Below are 16,636 nucleotides of genomic sequence, written 5' to 3'. Positions count from 1 at the left end.
CAGCTCATTACCCTATCGGTGGCTGGCCCTGAGTCATGAGGGAGGGACTCTGGGCTCCCCAGCCCCGTCACCTTCTCCCAGGCCACAGTATAAGGAGTAGCGGCAAGGAGGAGGACTCTGGGAAGGCAGGGGAGTCTGGGAAAGGAGAGAGAAGGCTGCGGACTTAGAGGAACGGGGAATAAGTCAGGAGGAAGAACACAGAGGGCACACGCAGATACGGGGGTAGAGGAAGGGCAAAGAGAAGAAAACTCGGGTCGGAAGAAGATAGGAGGGAGAGGAGCGAGGCAGAGATGAAGTCACAGGGCTCCCTGGCCTGCCTCCTGCTGGCCCTGTGCCTGGGCAGTGGGGAGGCTGGCCCACTGCTGCGAGGAGAGGAGAGGGCTGGAGCAGGTGTTGGGGAGGCCTTGGGACATGGGGTAGGAGATGCCATTGGACAAGGGGTGGGAGATGCTATTAGCCATGGAGTCGAAGAGGCTGTTGGCCAAGGGGCTGGAGAGGCAGCTGGCTCTGCAACCAGAGAAGTCATGGGTCATGGCATGGGGGAGGCAGCCCGTGCCCTTGGGAACACTGGGGGCGAGGCTGGCAGACAGGCTGAGAACATCATTCGACGTGGAGGAGATGCTGTGCACAGCTCCTGGCAGGGGATGCCTGGCAGCAACGGTGCTTGGGTGAGTAGCGGGCAGCTGGGTGTGGAAATGGAAGGCTGTGGGCAGTTGGGTTGAGAATCTTGGAAATTGGTTGGAAGGATGACTGGGTCTCTTATTTGTGGCTGTCTGGGGTGGTTTCCCTCCTTGGGATGACGCCTCCTTCTTTCACCATGCTGGGGTCTCCCTCTACCTGCCTCTGCCTATGTCCTGCTGTGCCTGCCCTCCCCTATCACAGAGGGGGAAGGGCACACACACTCAGTGCAGGCGTGTTGTTCTTGCAGGGAACCGGCGGCCAGCCTCCATCTGGAGGCCATGGCATCTTTGGCTCCCAGGGTGGCTCTGGAGGCCACAGCCAAGGCAATTCTGGAGGTCCAGGGACTCCCTGGGGCCAGAGGTATCCCAGAGGTCCAGATGGCAGCTTCGGAACCCACTCTCAGGGAGGCTCCTGGGGCCAAGGAGGCAACGGAGGGTCTTTCAGCTCGGGCACCAATGCTCAGGTACAGTAACCACCTGAGCCCTGAGGCTTTCCACCCCCTGCCCTTCAAGCCCACATTCTCCACGCCTCCCTCATCTTACTGTTGGTACCCACACTCGGCCTCCTCCTCTCTGCAGGGGACTGTGGTACAACCTGGTTACGGGCCAGTGAGAGGCAGCAACTCACATACAGAGGTAAGGGAAAGAGTATGGGGAGGAAGAGGGTGTCCAGGTGCATGTGCCAGAAAGTAGGAGAGACGAAGAGGAAAGAAAGGCTGGGGAGTCAAGGTACAAGGCAGATTGGACAGGAAAGAGATGGGCCAGATGAGGAGGCCAGGAAGAGGGGAGGGAAGTGGGATGGGCGTGGGGCAGAAACAGGTGGGGAAAGAAGGCCAAGCCACAGGAAGCAGGAGAGCCTGGCCTGTGGCGATGGCTTTCACTGAAGTCTGGAAACTCACCTATTCCTGGAAACTTTCCTCCGCAGTGCACCAACCCCCCACCATCCGGCTCAGGCGGAAGCTCTAGCAACTTCGGGGTAAGGGGATGGGCAGTCAGAGCATGTTGTGCAGGGAGTAGAGAGTCAGCTCCCCTCAGACTGTGCTGTGGGGAATATGCTGGAGCCAGAGAGGGAGGGGAGGGAGGGAGGGAAGCAAACACTCCTGATATTCTCACTCTGGTCCTTTCCTGCCCCTTAGGGAGGCAGTGGTGGCAGCAGTGGTAGCAGCAGTGGCAGTGACAGTGGCAGCGGCAGTGGTGGCAGCAGTGGGGGCAATGGCAATGGTGGCAGTAGTGGCAGTGGTAGCAGCAGCAGCGGTGGCAGCAACAGCGGCGGCAGCGGTGGCAGCAACAGCGGCGGCAGCAGTTATGGGCCCAGCTGGGTGAGTTCTCTGCTGCTCACCATCCCAGGGCTCCTCAGCTCCTGCTCCCCACCTTCGCAGCCCCCCAGGCAGGCTTCCTTACACAGCCGGCTCTCCGGGGCCTCAGCAGAGGTGCCCCCGCTGCTGCGTCTGCCCACTCGGCTCCCTTCCGCCCGGCACGGGTGGGGATGCCCTGCCTCCTGTCTAACCCACTTCCGCGGCCGCGCCCGCTTGGTGGGTAGGACTAGAGCTGGGGGTGGCAGAGGGGAGAAGAGAGGTGGATGCAGGAAATGGGCTTGGGAAGCTCCCAAGAGAACGGCGCAGGACCGTCCCACACACGGAGACAAGGACACGTACAGAGCTGGGGTGATAAATACAGGGCATGGGAGGCCCCTCCCAAAGGGCTGAGGAGACTGGGGGGAGAGTGGACTGTAGCCTGGCAGCTGGCTTGGGGCGACTCTCCCAGAGGGGCCCTGCAAAGCGGGGTTGGCTCCCCCGGGTATCTGGGAAAGGTCTGAGGCAAGAAGGGGTAAATAAGGTGAACAAGCCAGGTCACATAAGCTGCTTTAACTTACTGCTCCACATACTATCTGTTTTCCCTCCCAATCTAGGACCGTCCCTTAGAAAATTCTAGGAATTTTCAAAGCGGCTACTCAGGTTCACAGGTAAGGACTCTTGGGGTCCCTTCCTCTACCTATGTTCCAGGAGAGGGAGGGGAATGGAGAAGAAGGGGGAGGACAGGACAAGCCCTTAGGTGCCAGGATCAAGGCTCTTAAGATGTTAGGCTCCAAAGGCTTTTTGGCTTCTGGCATGTGGTGGGGGAGAGGACAACAGCTCAAAAATCCCCAAACTGTCCTGCATTTCCAAATACACCTGGTCATACCTGTCCTTTGTGCTCTGAATAACTTCCCTCAGTGGCCAGCGGCTCAAAATGGGAAGAGATGGAGGTTGGCAGAGGGGAGTAAAACAAATCATAATGTCCTGACAACGATCTGGTTCCCACTGAATCCTTTTAAGACCCTGTGTGGACTCTTGTTCCCCTCGTAGGGATACAATACCGGGTCTTCCTGGGGTAGCAGTGGTGGCGGAAGTGGCAGTGGAAATAAACCTGGGGTGAGTGTCTGCTGAGTGCACACTTGCACAGATCTGCCTCCTTTTCCCGGAGGGGAGGGGAGATAACAGGTGCTGAGGCTCCTTGGGTGATGGGAGAGCTGGGAGAGTGCTGGCCAGAGCTGAGAATGGGGCCGAGGTGGGGTGGCTGCTGGCTAGCCTCAGTGTTAACGGATTCACGGGATACATGCGTGCTGCAGTGTGGGGGCTGCCCCTGGTGTCTAGGCTGCAACAGAGGGAAAGCTGTCTCTTTCTCTCTCACAGTGTGATAGCCCAGGGAATGAAGTCCGCATATCCGGAGGATCTGGGGGTCAGGTGAGAGCCAAACTTGGGACTGTGCCCACTCCTGCTTGGCGCCACTCCTAAGGCTAACCTTCATCCCAGCCCTGTCCGTGGGAAAGAAACCAAATGCATAGTCCTACAAATATTAAAAATCTCCAAAGTAATAATTAATTGCAAATCCTTACATGATGTGCCTCACTTTATACCATGGAGGAGGCTGTGAAAAATCACATAGAAACCAGTCCTTTTAGAAACATAATCACTTCAAGTGACCTACACCCACCTGGCCAGTAAACGGAAGGCCTGAACAGAATGCCATGACCTCTTCGACAGCATTTGGAAACTGGGTTTGGAATGCACAGACTTTCTTCCTAGTTATTCTGGAAATCTGGGCTTTCTGTCAGCATCTACAGCACTGACAAGAGGAAGTGCTACGCTAAGGTCCCCACGAATAGCCTAGAGGTCTTGTGAGAACGCAGGTTCTGAGTCAGCAGGCCTGGGGTGGGGCTGAGATTTTGGTTTCTACCAGGTTCTGGCAAGGCCGATGTGCACTGGTGTGAGCAGAGCCAATGGGGAGAAGGCTCCCTGAATATTAGGCTCCTCGGATATTAAGGATACTAACCTCTATGGGTAGATAGGTATTAGTTTCTTAACTAACGATTTCCTAACTAACTAACTTCCCAGCTTGTAACTCTGTTTCTAGTTCTTTGTATACCAAAGTCTTAAATACGTAGTCAAATTTACCCGTCTCTTCTTCTATGGCTTCTGCTCTTGAAAAGAAAAAGGCCTCGGTTTTCTTCTAGAACTACTAATACATCTATACTTTCTTTTTTTCTATTTAACTCTTTAATCTACCAGGGCTTTACTTTGCTGTATATAATCTAGTCCCATTCCTCAGTTCGGCTAGACTTGCCCCACATTTTGGATCAGAGCTGCATGCTCTCTTATGAAGGGAAAACCAGATAAAAACAGAAGGGGGGGGGTACCAGCTAGGTATAACTTGTGCCCCCTGAACCCTCCAAATATTTACCTGGTGTTGCCAGCCACACACATTGAATTATTTACACCATTGATGTAAAATGTCACTTGTAAATACTTTCATACTTTGGGCTCTATCTGGTCAAACTGACTCCATCTGTTCCGTGACACGGTTTTCTTTATGGTACATTAATATCCGCCAGTACAGGTCATCCTTTGTTGCCTGTCTTTTCCAGTGTTTTTTCACCTATTCTTTTTTTTTTTAACATTTTGAAAAAAATTTATTTATTTATTTGACACAGATTGAGAGAGATTACAAGTAGGCAGAGAGGCAGGCAGAGAGAGGGGGAAGCAGGCTCCCTGCTGAGCAGAGAGCCCGATGTGGGGCTCAATCCCAGGACCCTGAGATCATGACCTGAGCCCGAGGCAGAGGCTTAACCCACTGAGCCACCCAGGGACCTTCATCTATTCTTAAACATTATTCTTCCAGATGTATTCCAAGATTATTTTGGCCAATTCCAAAAGAGAACTCCATGAGGACCATTAGAGGAACTGTACTAAATCAATACAGAAAGGTGCAGGGAGGGACCTAAGATCTAAAACAATGATCTCTGTTGCACTGTCTCATCCCTCAGGGCTTTGGAGGACAGGGAGGTTCCAGCGGCTATGGTGATCTCAGGGTAAGGAGATGACCGGCACCGAGACCGGTGGCGGGAGATGGGATGCAGGTCTCCTTTGCAGCAGCAATGCTAACAGAGCCAATAGTCCTGCACCCAGGCTGGTCTTGATCTTAGCTCAGGGAATCCATCTCAGCACCAGGAAAGTGGGACTGAAGAAGTGCCTCCCTCTAACTTAGGAGGAGAGGAACCGGATGACTTCTGTTCTGCTAGGCTCCCACTGACTCTCCAGCCAGTGGCCCCTCTCTGACCAATGCAACACATCTGCCCAGACCATGGCTTACAGTTTGCATCAGTTTAGTCCAAAAGTCTGGCTGGCTTCTGCCTCAAAACCAGGGGACAGTTCAGATACTTTGGTGGCCCTTCCTGTTAGATTTTGGGCAGTTGCAGAAGTGAATATAAAGAGATGGTTATGTTGCCAATTGAGTAATAACCCAATCCACAGGAAGTTGAAGCAAGATTTGCCAGGGAGAAGAGCCTCTCTTGGGGATCCGGGAAATCTGCTGGGTTTGTGCCCTAATTCAGGAGTCCCTTGCCCACATCCTGCTATCTTGCCCTCTCATCTTATATGCGCCCTCCACAGACTCTCTTCCATTTTCTCTCTGTAGGAAATAAGCAAAGAGGGCAGTCGTCTAGTTGGGGGTCCCCAAGACAATTATCAGGTGAGCACAGATGGCATTAGGAGAAGGGCTGGTAGAGGTGTGGGGACAGAACACTAAGGGATGGGGAAAAGAAACAGAAACATCAGTACCTTCTTGCAAGCTGCTCTGACTCTGGGTTGAGTGACCACCAGGAGACTAAACAGGGGTCTGGGATCCCTGTCTCTTTGGTTCATCCATTCCTCTCCCTTCTACAAACTATGATCATCACTGTGTATCATCACTGAGAAGGGAAACACAGCCAAAAGTAACAGGAGAATGGTCAAGGGGCTATTTTTGGAAACCATACTTAAGAAGTGTTAACCTCTGAGTTAGAAAGCAGTGACCTCTGAGTTAGAAGATGGGGACAGCCGTCCCACCTGTCCTCTGTGCATCTTCAGGCAGGGCAGTTGGCCTCTCTGAGCCTGGGCCTCCTCTTGGGTAAAATGGGGATGGCGAAACCTAACTAGCTCCACGCCACAGTTACTGCAGAGCTTTCTGAATCATGACCAGAGCAAGATGATTCAGGATCTGGACAGTGGAGTCCGAAAAGGAGACAGAACCTGAGGCATGCTGCTGGACAGCTGAGTTTGCTTCCCTCTTCTGTTAAGTGGAGACATCTCCACACAGGAATGTGGTGGGATAAGGCACTGTGCTAGGCATGTGGTGGGACTACACATGAGCTCCCAGCAGTCTTTTTGGGACAGGCTTTGGGGGGAGGCAGAATAAGAATATGATTCAAAGGAATGGACAGGGTTATTCTAGAAATAAGTGGCAGAACATTCCAAGAAGGTGGGACTTCCTAGCTGCTGTGTGAGAAAAGAGAGGAGGTGGCTTTACCCAGAGTACACAGAGCTTGAGCAAAGGCAGAGCTGGTGGGCCAGGAGCAGGTTAATAGTGGGCATGCATGACAGAAGGCACAAGCCTTGAACAGTAGTCCCCCCTTCCTACCCAGTGGCAAGGGCCCAGCGGAAGAGGTGAAGCTGTCAGTGGGATCAATACCTTGGTGAGTGGAGGCATAACCCCACCTTTGGCTGGGACCATGGCATCAAGCAATCCCTTGCCTCCCCTCCGGACCTCCAGAGCTCCCGCCCCTGCCTCTTGCTCACAGGGTGGGTTCCTACTCTCATCCCCTTTCTCTTTGGTTCCTTAGAATTCTCAGACATCTCCTGGGATCTTCAATTTTGACACTTTCTGGAAGGTGAGTTCAACAAGCTCTCTCTGCTACTCTCTTTTGGAAAATCAAAGTTCTGTCCCTCTGCCCTGTGGGCTTGAAGCCCTCTTTCCAGAAAGACCGACTGTCAGTGGTGGTCCTTGACCTCTTGCCCTGAGGTCCTGAGACAACATTATATCACATTACAACTCAATTTGCCATTTTCCTCCTTTTTTTTTTTTTTTAATCTCTGCAGAATTTTAAATCCAAGCTGGGTTTCATTAACTGGGATGCCATAAACAAGGTAAGGGCTAGAAGGCCGTGCCATTCAATCTTTGTGGGAGAGGGAAAGAGAGAAGAAAGCTAACTGCTAACCCCCCATGTGGGGAGCTGGGGAAGTGATGATGGCACTGGAAGGGCGTTCTGTCCAGTGCTTAAAAAAATGACAAAAACAAAGAGGAAGGAGGCAGAGCCAAGAAGAGGGGGTAGTTTGGAAACAGCTGGGAGTCCGGGAGGAGGAAGGAATGGGCCTCTTTCATGTCTCAACACACAAACTGAACAGGTGTGAACCTCAGTTTCTCCTTTGAGACCTGGAAGATTAAGGGGAGAGTGAGGAGGCCTAGTCCTTGTAGGGGAAGGACTGAACAGTCAGGAGGAGCTAGAGGCTCCAGGAGGACTGACGCTGAGAAAGAAGGGAAGGGCAGTGATTATGTGCCCAGTGCCTGCTGGGTGCCAGGTGTTCTGGGCCCTGGGTGTGCATAGGTTGAAGAAGCACTTGGAGCCCAGAACCCGCTTCTCCTTCCCCCCCTGCCCACCCCTTCCACATTCAGGGATCCCCTGGCCAGTCTGATCTGACGCCCAAATAGCAGACTCGCCTCCAGAGCAGAGGCAGGCCAATAATCCGAACAAACTCCAAAGGCAGAAGTTGCAAGTGACAGCCCACGGATGTGCTTTGTTTGAGCCACTATTTTTTTTTATTTTAAAAACACTATGAATTAGTTGCCAAAGTTTAAAAATTGAGAGGTTTTACAAAATGACTTGGAATTCTGACTTCTCTTGAAAAATGAGGCAACGCTGGGCCCTTCTTTCCTCGAGCTCTAATGGACAGGAGCTGCATAGCGGCTGTTTCTCTCCTGCAGCCACACGCCTGCTGCCCAACAGTCACCCCAGCAGCTGAGCTTCTGACCCTTACAGTAGAAGAAGGAAGACAAGGGTCCCTGCCCTCTAAAACTCGTGGGGGATACAGGTGGTGGTAGGCAGGGAGGTGAAGAGAAAGCCCCAAACTCAGGCAAGGCCAAGGCTGCGCCTTGGGGAAGAAGGTGGGAAAGTGAAAGATGTGGGAGGCAGAAGTTCCCAGGTGCAGGGCAGTGCAGGTTTGGATGAACTAAAGGAGCCAAATGGACTTTTCTGTTTTAAAGAAAACGGTGTCTGAGAGGGGCGAGACTCCTTACTGTGGATCTTGGGGAGACCAGACCCCCAAACATGAGGAGCTTAGGGTCAGAGGCACAGATGGATACTTCCCCGGGGGCCAGAAAGGCAGTGAACATTTTTGTACATCGGGGCGGGGGGGTGGGGTGGGCAGTAAAGGGAGTGCTCACTGTTAGGCAGGATCCATCTGGGGCAGCTTCCCCAGAAGCAGATCTGAGAAGGGGGGCAGGACAGAGATGGGCAGAGAGGAGAACAGAAGGCCCATCTCCTTCACAGGGAGGGAGCTGAGCATTGGGGCCAGAGTGAGCAGTGACAACAGGGAGACTATACGTAACAGTTCTTGGCAAGTATGAGTTGTTCCATCCCAAACTGGAATTTCTGGATTTGGCTGGATGACAGCCGCCCTGGGCAAAAAGATCCTTGCTGACTTCGGGAGCTGAGATCTGATCCACCCAACTGGGCCCATTAGGTCCTGAATTCTTACTCCTTGAGCTTCCTCTTAGAACTTATTTCTTTGCCCAGGACGAGAGGAGCTTTCGCACCCCATGACTTCCAGACAAGGAGCTACCAGATGGATGGGAGCCCCCAACCCCTTCTTAAAACCCCACTACTCCACCACTAATCTCAACCCTTATCCTTGAAATAAACCGTAGCTGCCCCACACTCCTGGTCTCTGCTCCTTTCTTACGTCTCCATTGTCATTCCAGGGGGGTTGGAAGGGTCATCCACAGCCCTGCAGCTTCAGGAAATGGGCTGGGGGTCCTGGTCCTGTCCTGAGGTTTGGCTGCAGTGAGGTTCTGTCAGAGGCCCGGGAAGCAGGGAGAGCGAAGAGCGTGGTGTGTGTAGGGGGGAGGGGGGCTGGTTAGCGGCTCCCGAGATCTAGTCTCTCTTTCCCCCTCTGCTTCCAAAAGCAATTTACTGGTGTCCCTAAGACACCCCAGCTTCCTTCCAAACCTTAGTCATGATGAAATTCTGAAGGCTGAGTGATGGTGGTAGCGGGAATAGGGGTATAGGTGAGCAGGAGGCCAAACTCCCTGCTCACCCCTACCCCACCTTTCCTCCACAGGGCCAAGTCCCACGCCCCAGCACACGCGCCCTGCTCTACTTCAGCCGGCTCTGGGAGGTAGGAGAACTCTCATTTTTCAGAGAACTGGGGATCTGGTCATCTGTCCTTTTCCCCACCTCCCTCAAGCTCCAGCCCACCTGTCACAAAATTCGCCCTCTTTTCCTTGTGAGATGGGCAATCTCGGGAGATGGACAGTCTCGCCCAAATACCATCAGAAGTGCTAACACCCTCAAGCTCTGGTATGCTTATCTTCATCTAACCCCAAACCAGACCCAGGTGCCAAAACTCATTCTTGCACCTTTCCAACAAGCTGCCACACTCCTCGCTCTGTGCCCCACTCACCTCTTCTCCTCCCTCTAGGATTTCAAACACAACACCCCTTTCCTGAACTGGAAAGCCATTATTGAGGTAAGGGTGGCAGAACCTCTCGTTCTGGAAGCCCAGCTCTGGGGACATGGGACCTGGGCTCTTGGCAATGGCTTGCATTCGGTCCCTTTCGCTTACCTTCCCTGCTGAGGGAGCTCCTCCCTCCCTTCCCACTCTCCTCCCTTTCTGCACGGCTAAGTGGGGGTGGGGTAGGAGAGAGAAGCCCGTGAGTCACTACTGAAGGAGTAGGGTGGGCCGTCCTCCTTGGGATAAAAACTGAAGCCAAAGACAGGGACCTCCACAGGCACAGGAACATGCAGCCCGCCACCCTCTCTGCTCTGCTGCTGTTCCTGCTGGGCATGGCCTGGCTCAGGGGGAGCCAGAGCTGGGTGGGTACTGCTGGGTGAGCAGGGGAGGGGATGTGAGGTGGGGAAGACAGAGGGGCCTGGAGCCGGGGCCAACTCTCAGGACTGGAAAAGGGGTGTTAAGGAGGAAAGCTGAAAGGAAACAGGAGGCACGAGGGGAGCAGGTCAGGCAGTGGTCAAGTGTGAGCAGGTGCAGAAGGTCTGAATATCTGGGTTCTGGGAAGGAGGGGTCCTGCAGAAGGCCGCATCTTGATTCTTCCCGGCCAGTGGCCTTTGGGCACTGAGGCTAAGGCTGCCCACTCACTCATCCGTGTGGGCCAGGTACACGAGGCTGGACAGGTGGGGCCACGCAAAGGGGGACGTCAGGGCCCTCCAGGTGCGTGTTGTCATGCACTCATGAATGACCAGTGTGCCTTGTTGTCTGAGGGAAATCTGAATTTAGGTGTTCACAACTAATTTAAAAATGCAGACCACGCAAAAAATCCCTGGAGGCCTGTGGTCAAGCCGTTTGTGGTCACGACCTCAGTGTTAGGGCTAAGAATGGGGCTACAATTCGGTCGGAGTTAAGTCGGAGTTAGGAGGAACACCCTAACTCCGTGGGGGAGGGGGAGTGTGGGAGTGGGGGTTCCAAGTGGAGAGGTGGTGGTCACAGAAGCTAAACTTCTCTCCTGCTGCTGAGAATTTTCCTCTTGCCTCAACCGCAGAGGGGAATGGCCCATGCACCTGCGCTGTGTCTCACGGGGTCTCATGGGTTTTCTTACATTTCTCCCCTTTCGCTCTCCTTTGGCCCAGTGTGAATCTAATCACCTCACTCTGCCTCTGTTTGCTGAGGATAGAATCCCATTCTTCCAGGAACCCTGTGGGAACAGTATTTATGAATAGGAATTATAGGGCTAAGGAGGGAGCAAGGTTTGGTGTCGGTAGAAGGTGGGTTGGGGCTGAGGGGTCGTGTCTGCCCCAAGGGTGCCTATGTAGGCACCGCTCACTTGCCATTCCTGCTCCGTCCCAGGCTGGCCTGCTGGAGCTCCAAGTGTGTGGGTGGGGGCAGTTGCCTCACTCCCCCACACTGAGTGTAGAAATCTATCCTGTATCTATTGGGGGTCATCAGTGTCCTCAGGCTCACTGGCTTCTCTGGAAGCACTGCTGATCCTGGACCATGGAGAGGGGTGCGGCGGGATGCGTGTGTGCTGGTGCTTGCGCGGGAGGACAGGGCCTGGGTGGCAGGCTGCTGGAGCCCTGCAAGTCCGGCAGGGCTCAAGGGACCTTGGACAAAGACCCCTTCACGGAGACTCTCTCCTTTCAAGGGTGCTGATGCATCGCTCCAGAAGAGGTCGGGCGGCGCCGGTCAGGTGAGTCTCTCTGCCCTCAGACTGCCGTTGACGGTCCCAGGTCCCTCTCGGTCTGGTTCTCGGGGCTGGCCAATCTGAAATTCTCTCTCCTCCACACCCCCATGCTGTTGTTTTCTCAGTCTGGCGGAGGATGGCAAGAAGTGGCCGCTGTGACTTCTAAGGTAAGACATCTGCCACCTGACCACCTGATTCAAACCGCGCTCATTTCCCTGGTCTCCTGCCTTCACCTCCCAAGTGATACTTGAGGAGATGCGAGAGGTACCAGGGAAGGAGGAGGCAGGGCCACTCAGACTATAAGGGAGGTGAGGCTATGGGCTCTGGCTGGCTGAAGGAGATTCTACAGAAAAAAATGCATGACACAAGGAGGGAAGGCAGGGTTTGGAAACAGGTCTGGTCTAGGCCAGGAACCGGTGTGTTTATTCCACAGCAAAATGCCCTCATCCCTTCTCTCTACCCCCCTGCTTTCTTCCACAGAATACCTATAACCAGCAGGCATACCCTACTCCTTCTGGTGGGCAGTACTCAGCCAAGATCCCCTCTAAGGTAAGACTCCCAACTGCCTTATTTCCCCACTGCGGTCTCTGCATAGGGTGGGGGGGGGCAAGGGAGGCTTTCACAGCCAGGCTTAGCCGAGGCCAAGGAGGAATCCTGTTCATTTTGACAGTCATGTTTCTCCGCCCCTGCGTAGGGAGACTCAGGCTCCTTGAGAGCCATTTGGAAGTGGAGGGTGGGAGGTTCAGTGTTCTTCACTCCCACGCACTCAGAAAAGGTTACAAGGGGGCAGCAGCTGTGTCGCATGCCCTGGAGAAAACTGGGAACCAACATCCTCTCAAAGAGGGATATACAGCTCTAAAAAAACCTCACATGACACACAGCAAAACAAGTAGCCTTCCCATGTCGTAGAGTCTGCTCCCTCTGCCTCTGTAACTGCTGACATCCCATTGTTCATGGGATGGGCGGAAGGCGAGAGGAGGGCGCGCTAACACTTAGGGGAGGCTTGCCCAGAAACCTGTGGTTGGTGGGAAAATTAATGCTTTGTTCCACAAAGGGAATAACAGAAAAGGAAAAAAAAAAAAAAACCCAACCCTGAGAATTTTGTTTCATTCAGATGCAAAGAAGGCAACCTTACATATTCAGTAAATGAACATGCTAAATACTAATTGGACTGGTGAAGAAAAAGCAGGTGCTATTTCCCGCCATCTCTCAGAACAAGGAAGCCCCTGGCCTCAGGGACGGGACTTATACTGAGAGATCAGGAGTCACCTCCTGACTGGGAACAGGTGAAGCAGTAGTTAATGCTGTCCGTGGGTATCCACTTGCTAATTTCCATCCATCTATCTCCCTATCTACCTTCTGTTCACTCTGCTTGGCCAGTGTGTGCTCATCTTGGGTAAATGTACTTAGGATGATAAATCTGCTTTGAAAAGAAGTCCATGGGCTGAATGTCCACAGTCAGACCCAAGGGCCTCCGAGATAAACTGGGTCTGAGCCTGCCCCTGCCATCGGGTCCCTCCTGGGCCCCGAGAACAAGACAGAGGTCACTGTAGCCCCACATCACCTCCTCTGATCTCTTTCCAGGGGATAACCACGCCTTCTTCCTCGGTGAGTAGTGAGGCCGAGAAAATCGGGCTCCTGAGAGAAGGGATCTGGGTCCAGAGGGCGTGCAGGGCCAGGGTCAGGGCCACGGCCACTCAAATGTTCTCTATGTCCCACAGGCTTCCCGGGTGCGCCCTGGCCTGCTGCAGTGGGTGAAGTTCTGGTAGGTGAGTGCCAGAGCGAGCGGTGCAGGCCTCCATCCAGGAGCTGAGAAGCAGCCACCCCGGGGGGGCAGGGTTGGGATCTTGGCATTTGCTTTGCTTTGGGTGGATGCTCTAAAGGCATGGAGAACGAGATCCCAGTGGAGAAAGACTCATCAGGAAACCAGTGAGGACACCTGGAAAGCACCCTCTGAGAACAGATGGAAGGCCCGTCAGAGGCCCCTGCCGTGCAGGGACAGCCAGAGGGAAGGTGGAGGGGAGGGACAGGACAGAAGGGTCTGGGGGAACTGCAGGAGGAAGTAAGTCGCCAGTGGGGAAGGGCAATAGATTAGCTTGGCAGAACCACAAAATCTGCTTCAGGGAGAAGTAAGAGTAAGGGGACACGCAGGTGAAACAGATAGGACACCAAAAAACTGGGAGAGCAGAGGCTGGATGAAAGGATACCCGGTTTCAACACGTTCAGGAATAGCCAAATTGTACTATTCGGTCTTGTCTTTCCTTCTAGAAAATTACTTCCAATCAGGACCGAGGCCCTGAACATCAGCCGTCAAGGAGCCCATCTGTGCCCTGCCCCCAACTCTCTCCCTGTGTCAGACCTGGCCTGGGTGTTGACATCTGCTTTTTCTAGGTTGGGGACTTGGTCTGCCTGTCTTTCGTTTCTTCTAACTGTGAGGTCTCCTTGTCCAGCAACCTCATCAGATAAACCTGCCACTTTGTTCACCTACTCCGTTTTGTGACCTCAAGTCACTGTGACAGTTCTTCAGGAGAAGCTTCCTACTTTTGAGTTTCTTTGTGGAAATAAAATATGAATCTTGTTTCCTTACAATTTCCCAAGCTGTGTTCTTTAATGTTAGGCTGATGGCCTGATCAGGGAGGATGGAAGTGATCTAGGGGCAGATAATTTGCCTTCCTGCTGAGAGTGGTAAACCAATGGGGGAATTGAGAGAGGTAAGACCTGGGGGGTCCTGACAAGCCGTAGTTAGCTGCTCTCCCTGTGCCTCAGTTTCTTCATTGTAAGATGTCATCTCGGCCCAGCCTCCATCTGAATGCCATGCCCCCCAGCTGAGGCTCTCAGAGGTGTTCTGCTAGCCTGAGAAGGCAAGAGGGAAGTCATCCACATCAGGAGGTGGAAGTAAAGGGGGGTTTCAAGAGAGGAGGCCAGTCCCAGAGGGTCAGGAAGGTGCAAGAATAGGGGCCAGGGGCTAGCAGAGCACATGCCCCAGCCTTGTAAACACATGGAGGTGTGGATGAGGCTGTGTGCTTAGGAAGATGTGGGCAAGTGGCTCATGACCAGCCCAGTGCCTTGTTGTATGCAGTGGCTCTGCGTCTCTGGGATACAGAGGGGGTGGCGGAGACTTCTACTCTATGAATGTGCCAAGGAAACAGGCAGAGGTTCCTGGCGCAGGCTGAGCCCAGGCTTATCCCAAGCCTAGCAACTCTGCAGACAGGCCTAGAGAGTCTGCACTTAGAGTCTCCGAGTCAAAATCCCATCAAGGCCATATAATGTCTCCAAATTAGGGAGTCCCCACCACTCATCCCCGACACCCCTGCAGGGACCCAGGGAGAAAAAGGAGGACAGGAAGCGCCCTGCTGGCCTCGGCGTCTCCCTCTGAGACTGCAGGTTCCCCGAGAGCACAGCTCCTGTCTGCCTTGGTCATCATCGCTCCATCCTCAGCACTGACCACAGTACCGGACAAAGGGTGGGCCTCAAACAGTTGGTGAATAAATGAAAAAAACCTGGTCCAAAATGGACTTGGGGAAACTGTCTTGATTAAACCCATCTGGGCGAGAGAAAGAGGAAGACCATTCCTTTGCCCTGCATCCTCTTCTCACTTTTGTCCTTAAATTGGGGCTACCACTTTGTGGACATACCCCCATTTTATTGTGCTGTGCTCTATTGCATTTTGTGGATATTACGTCTTTTACAAACTGAAGGTTTGTGGCAACCCTGCATCAGGCAAGTCTGTTAGACCCAGTTTTCCAATAGTATTTGCTCACTTCGTGTCTCTGTGTTACATTTTGTCTCAATATTTCAAACTTCATTATTATTATATCTGTTACAGTGGTCTGCGGTCCCTGATCTTTGATGTTACTATTGTAATTATTGTGGGACACCACCTTATATATCCATATAAGGATGGCCCTATAGGCCATCCATGTAAGATAGCAAACTTCATCCATAGATGTTGTGTGTGTTGACTATTCCACTGACTGGCTGTTCTCCCGTCTTTCTCCTCTCCTCGGGCCTCTCTATTCCCTGAGACAGCAATATTGAAATTAGGCCAAATTGGAATTGGGGTGTCTGGGTGACGCAGCTGCTTAAGCATCCGACTCTTGGTTTTGGCTTGGATCCTGATCTCAGCATCGGGAGATGGAGCCCCCTGTCGGCTTCCATGCTCAGCAGGGAGTCTGCTAAGGATTCTCTCTCCCTCTCCCTCTGCTCCTCCCCCCTCTAATTTTTTTTTTTTTAAGAAAGGACATTAGGCTAATTAATAACCCTGCACTGGCCCTCTAAGTGTTTAAGTGAAAGGAAGAGTTGTGTGTCTCTCACTCTAAATCAAGACCTATAAATGGCTAAGCTTGGTGAGGAAAGCATGTGGAAAGCTGACACAGGCTGACGGCTAGGCCTCTTGCTCCCTGGCCATTTGAGAATGCAAAAGAAAAGTACGTGAAGGAAATGAAAAGTGCTACTTTAGTAAGCACATGATTGATCAGAAAGCAAACAGCCTTGATGCTGACAGGGAAAACATTTCAGTGGTTGGGATGGAAGTTCAAACCAGCTACAACATTCCCTTCAGCCAAAGCCTGATCCAGAGCTAGGCCCTGGCTCTCTCCAATTCTGTGAAGGCTGAGAGAGGTAAGGAAGGTGCAGAAGAAAAGCTGCTAGCCAAGGGGCGGTTCATGAAGTTTAAGGAGAGAAGCCATCTCCATGACATAACAAAATCACAAGGTAAAGCAGCAAGTGCTGACATAGAAACTGTAGCCAGTGACCCAGAAGATGGAGCCAAGGCCGTTCCTGAAGGACTTAAGCAACAGATATTCAGTACAGATGAAATAGCCGTCTATTAGAAGGGGACGCCATCTAGGACTTGGAAAGCTGGCGACAAGTCAATGCCTGACTTCTCAGCTTCAAAGCACAGGCTGACCCTCTTGTTAGGGGCGAGTGCAGCTGGTAACTGAGTTGAAGCCACTGCTCACTGACCATTCTGAAAATCCTAGGGCTCAAAAAAATTATGCTCCATTTACTCTGCCTGTGCTCTATACCTGGAATCACAAAGCCTGGATGGCAGCACATCTGTTTACAGCACGGTCTGCAGAATGTTTTAAGACCACTGCTGAGACCTGCTGCCCAGAAAAAAAAAAAGATTCAAAATATTACTGCTCACGTACAAGGCACCTGGTCACCCAAGATCTCTGATGGAGGTGGACAGTGAGATCAGGGTTTCCTGCCTGCTAACACAACACCCATTCTGCAGCCCAAGGATCAAG

The 16,636-nt window shown here is 52.8% G+C and overlaps 1 protein-coding gene across 2 annotated transcripts; it reads left to right on the top strand.

Annotated features, from left to right (window-relative positions):
* The first annotated feature begins 201 nt into the window (after window positions 1–201).
* DMKN (dermokine) lies at window positions 202–13,973 on the top strand. 2 transcript variants are annotated; one of them, XM_032841979.1, is made up of 21 exons: window positions 202–668; window positions 929–1,144; window positions 1,260–1,316; window positions 1,606–1,656; window positions 1,817–1,999; window positions 2,590–2,643; window positions 3,026–3,091; window positions 3,353–3,403; window positions 4,984–5,028; window positions 5,634–5,687; window positions 6,619–6,669; window positions 6,817–6,864; window positions 7,073–7,120; window positions 9,311–9,367; window positions 9,671–9,718; window positions 11,346–11,390; window positions 11,510–11,551; window positions 11,865–11,933; window positions 12,969–12,992; window positions 13,106–13,153; window positions 13,653–13,973. In XM_032841979.1, the coding sequence occupies exons 1-20, from the start codon at window positions 291–293 to the stop codon at window positions 13,151–13,153; spliced, it is 1,635 nt and encodes a 544-aa protein (XP_032697870.1). In that variant the 5' UTR covers window positions 202–290; the 3' UTR covers window positions 13,653–13,973. The 2 variants fall into 2 exon arrangements, with proteins under 2 accessions (XP_032697870.1, XP_032697869.1); XM_032841978.1 differs by lacking the exons at window positions 9,311–9,367; window positions 9,671–9,718; window positions 11,346–11,390; ... (3 more) ...; window positions 13,106–13,153; window positions 13,653–13,973 and adding an exon at window positions 8,767–8,907.
* The last annotated feature ends 2,663 nt before the right edge of the window (window positions 13,974–16,636 follow it).

Source organism: Lontra canadensis, unplaced genomic scaffold (assembly GCF_010015895.1).
Source record: "Lontra canadensis isolate GAN:19392208 unplaced genomic scaffold, GSC_riverotter_1.0 scaffold125, whole genome shotgun sequence".
Lineage (NCBI taxonomy): Eukaryota > Metazoa > Chordata > Mammalia > Carnivora > Mustelidae > Lontra > Lontra canadensis.
The sequence above is the reverse complement of the archived record's forward strand: the minus strand, read 5'-3'. Positions and strand labels throughout refer to the sequence as shown.

Coding starts and splice junctions, on each gene's coding strand:
- DMKN (XM_032841979.1), top strand. CDS start 291: ATGAAGTCACAGGGCTCCCTGGCCTGCCTCCTGCTGGCCCTGTGCCTG. Junction 5,688..6,618: donor GTCCCCAAGACAATTATCAG/GTGAGCACAGAT, acceptor CTTCCTACCCAG/TGGCAAGGGCCCAGCGGAAG. Junction 7,121..9,310: donor ACTGGGATGCCATAAACAAG/GTAAGGGCTAGA, acceptor TTTCCTCCACAG/GGCCAAGTCCCACGCCCCAG.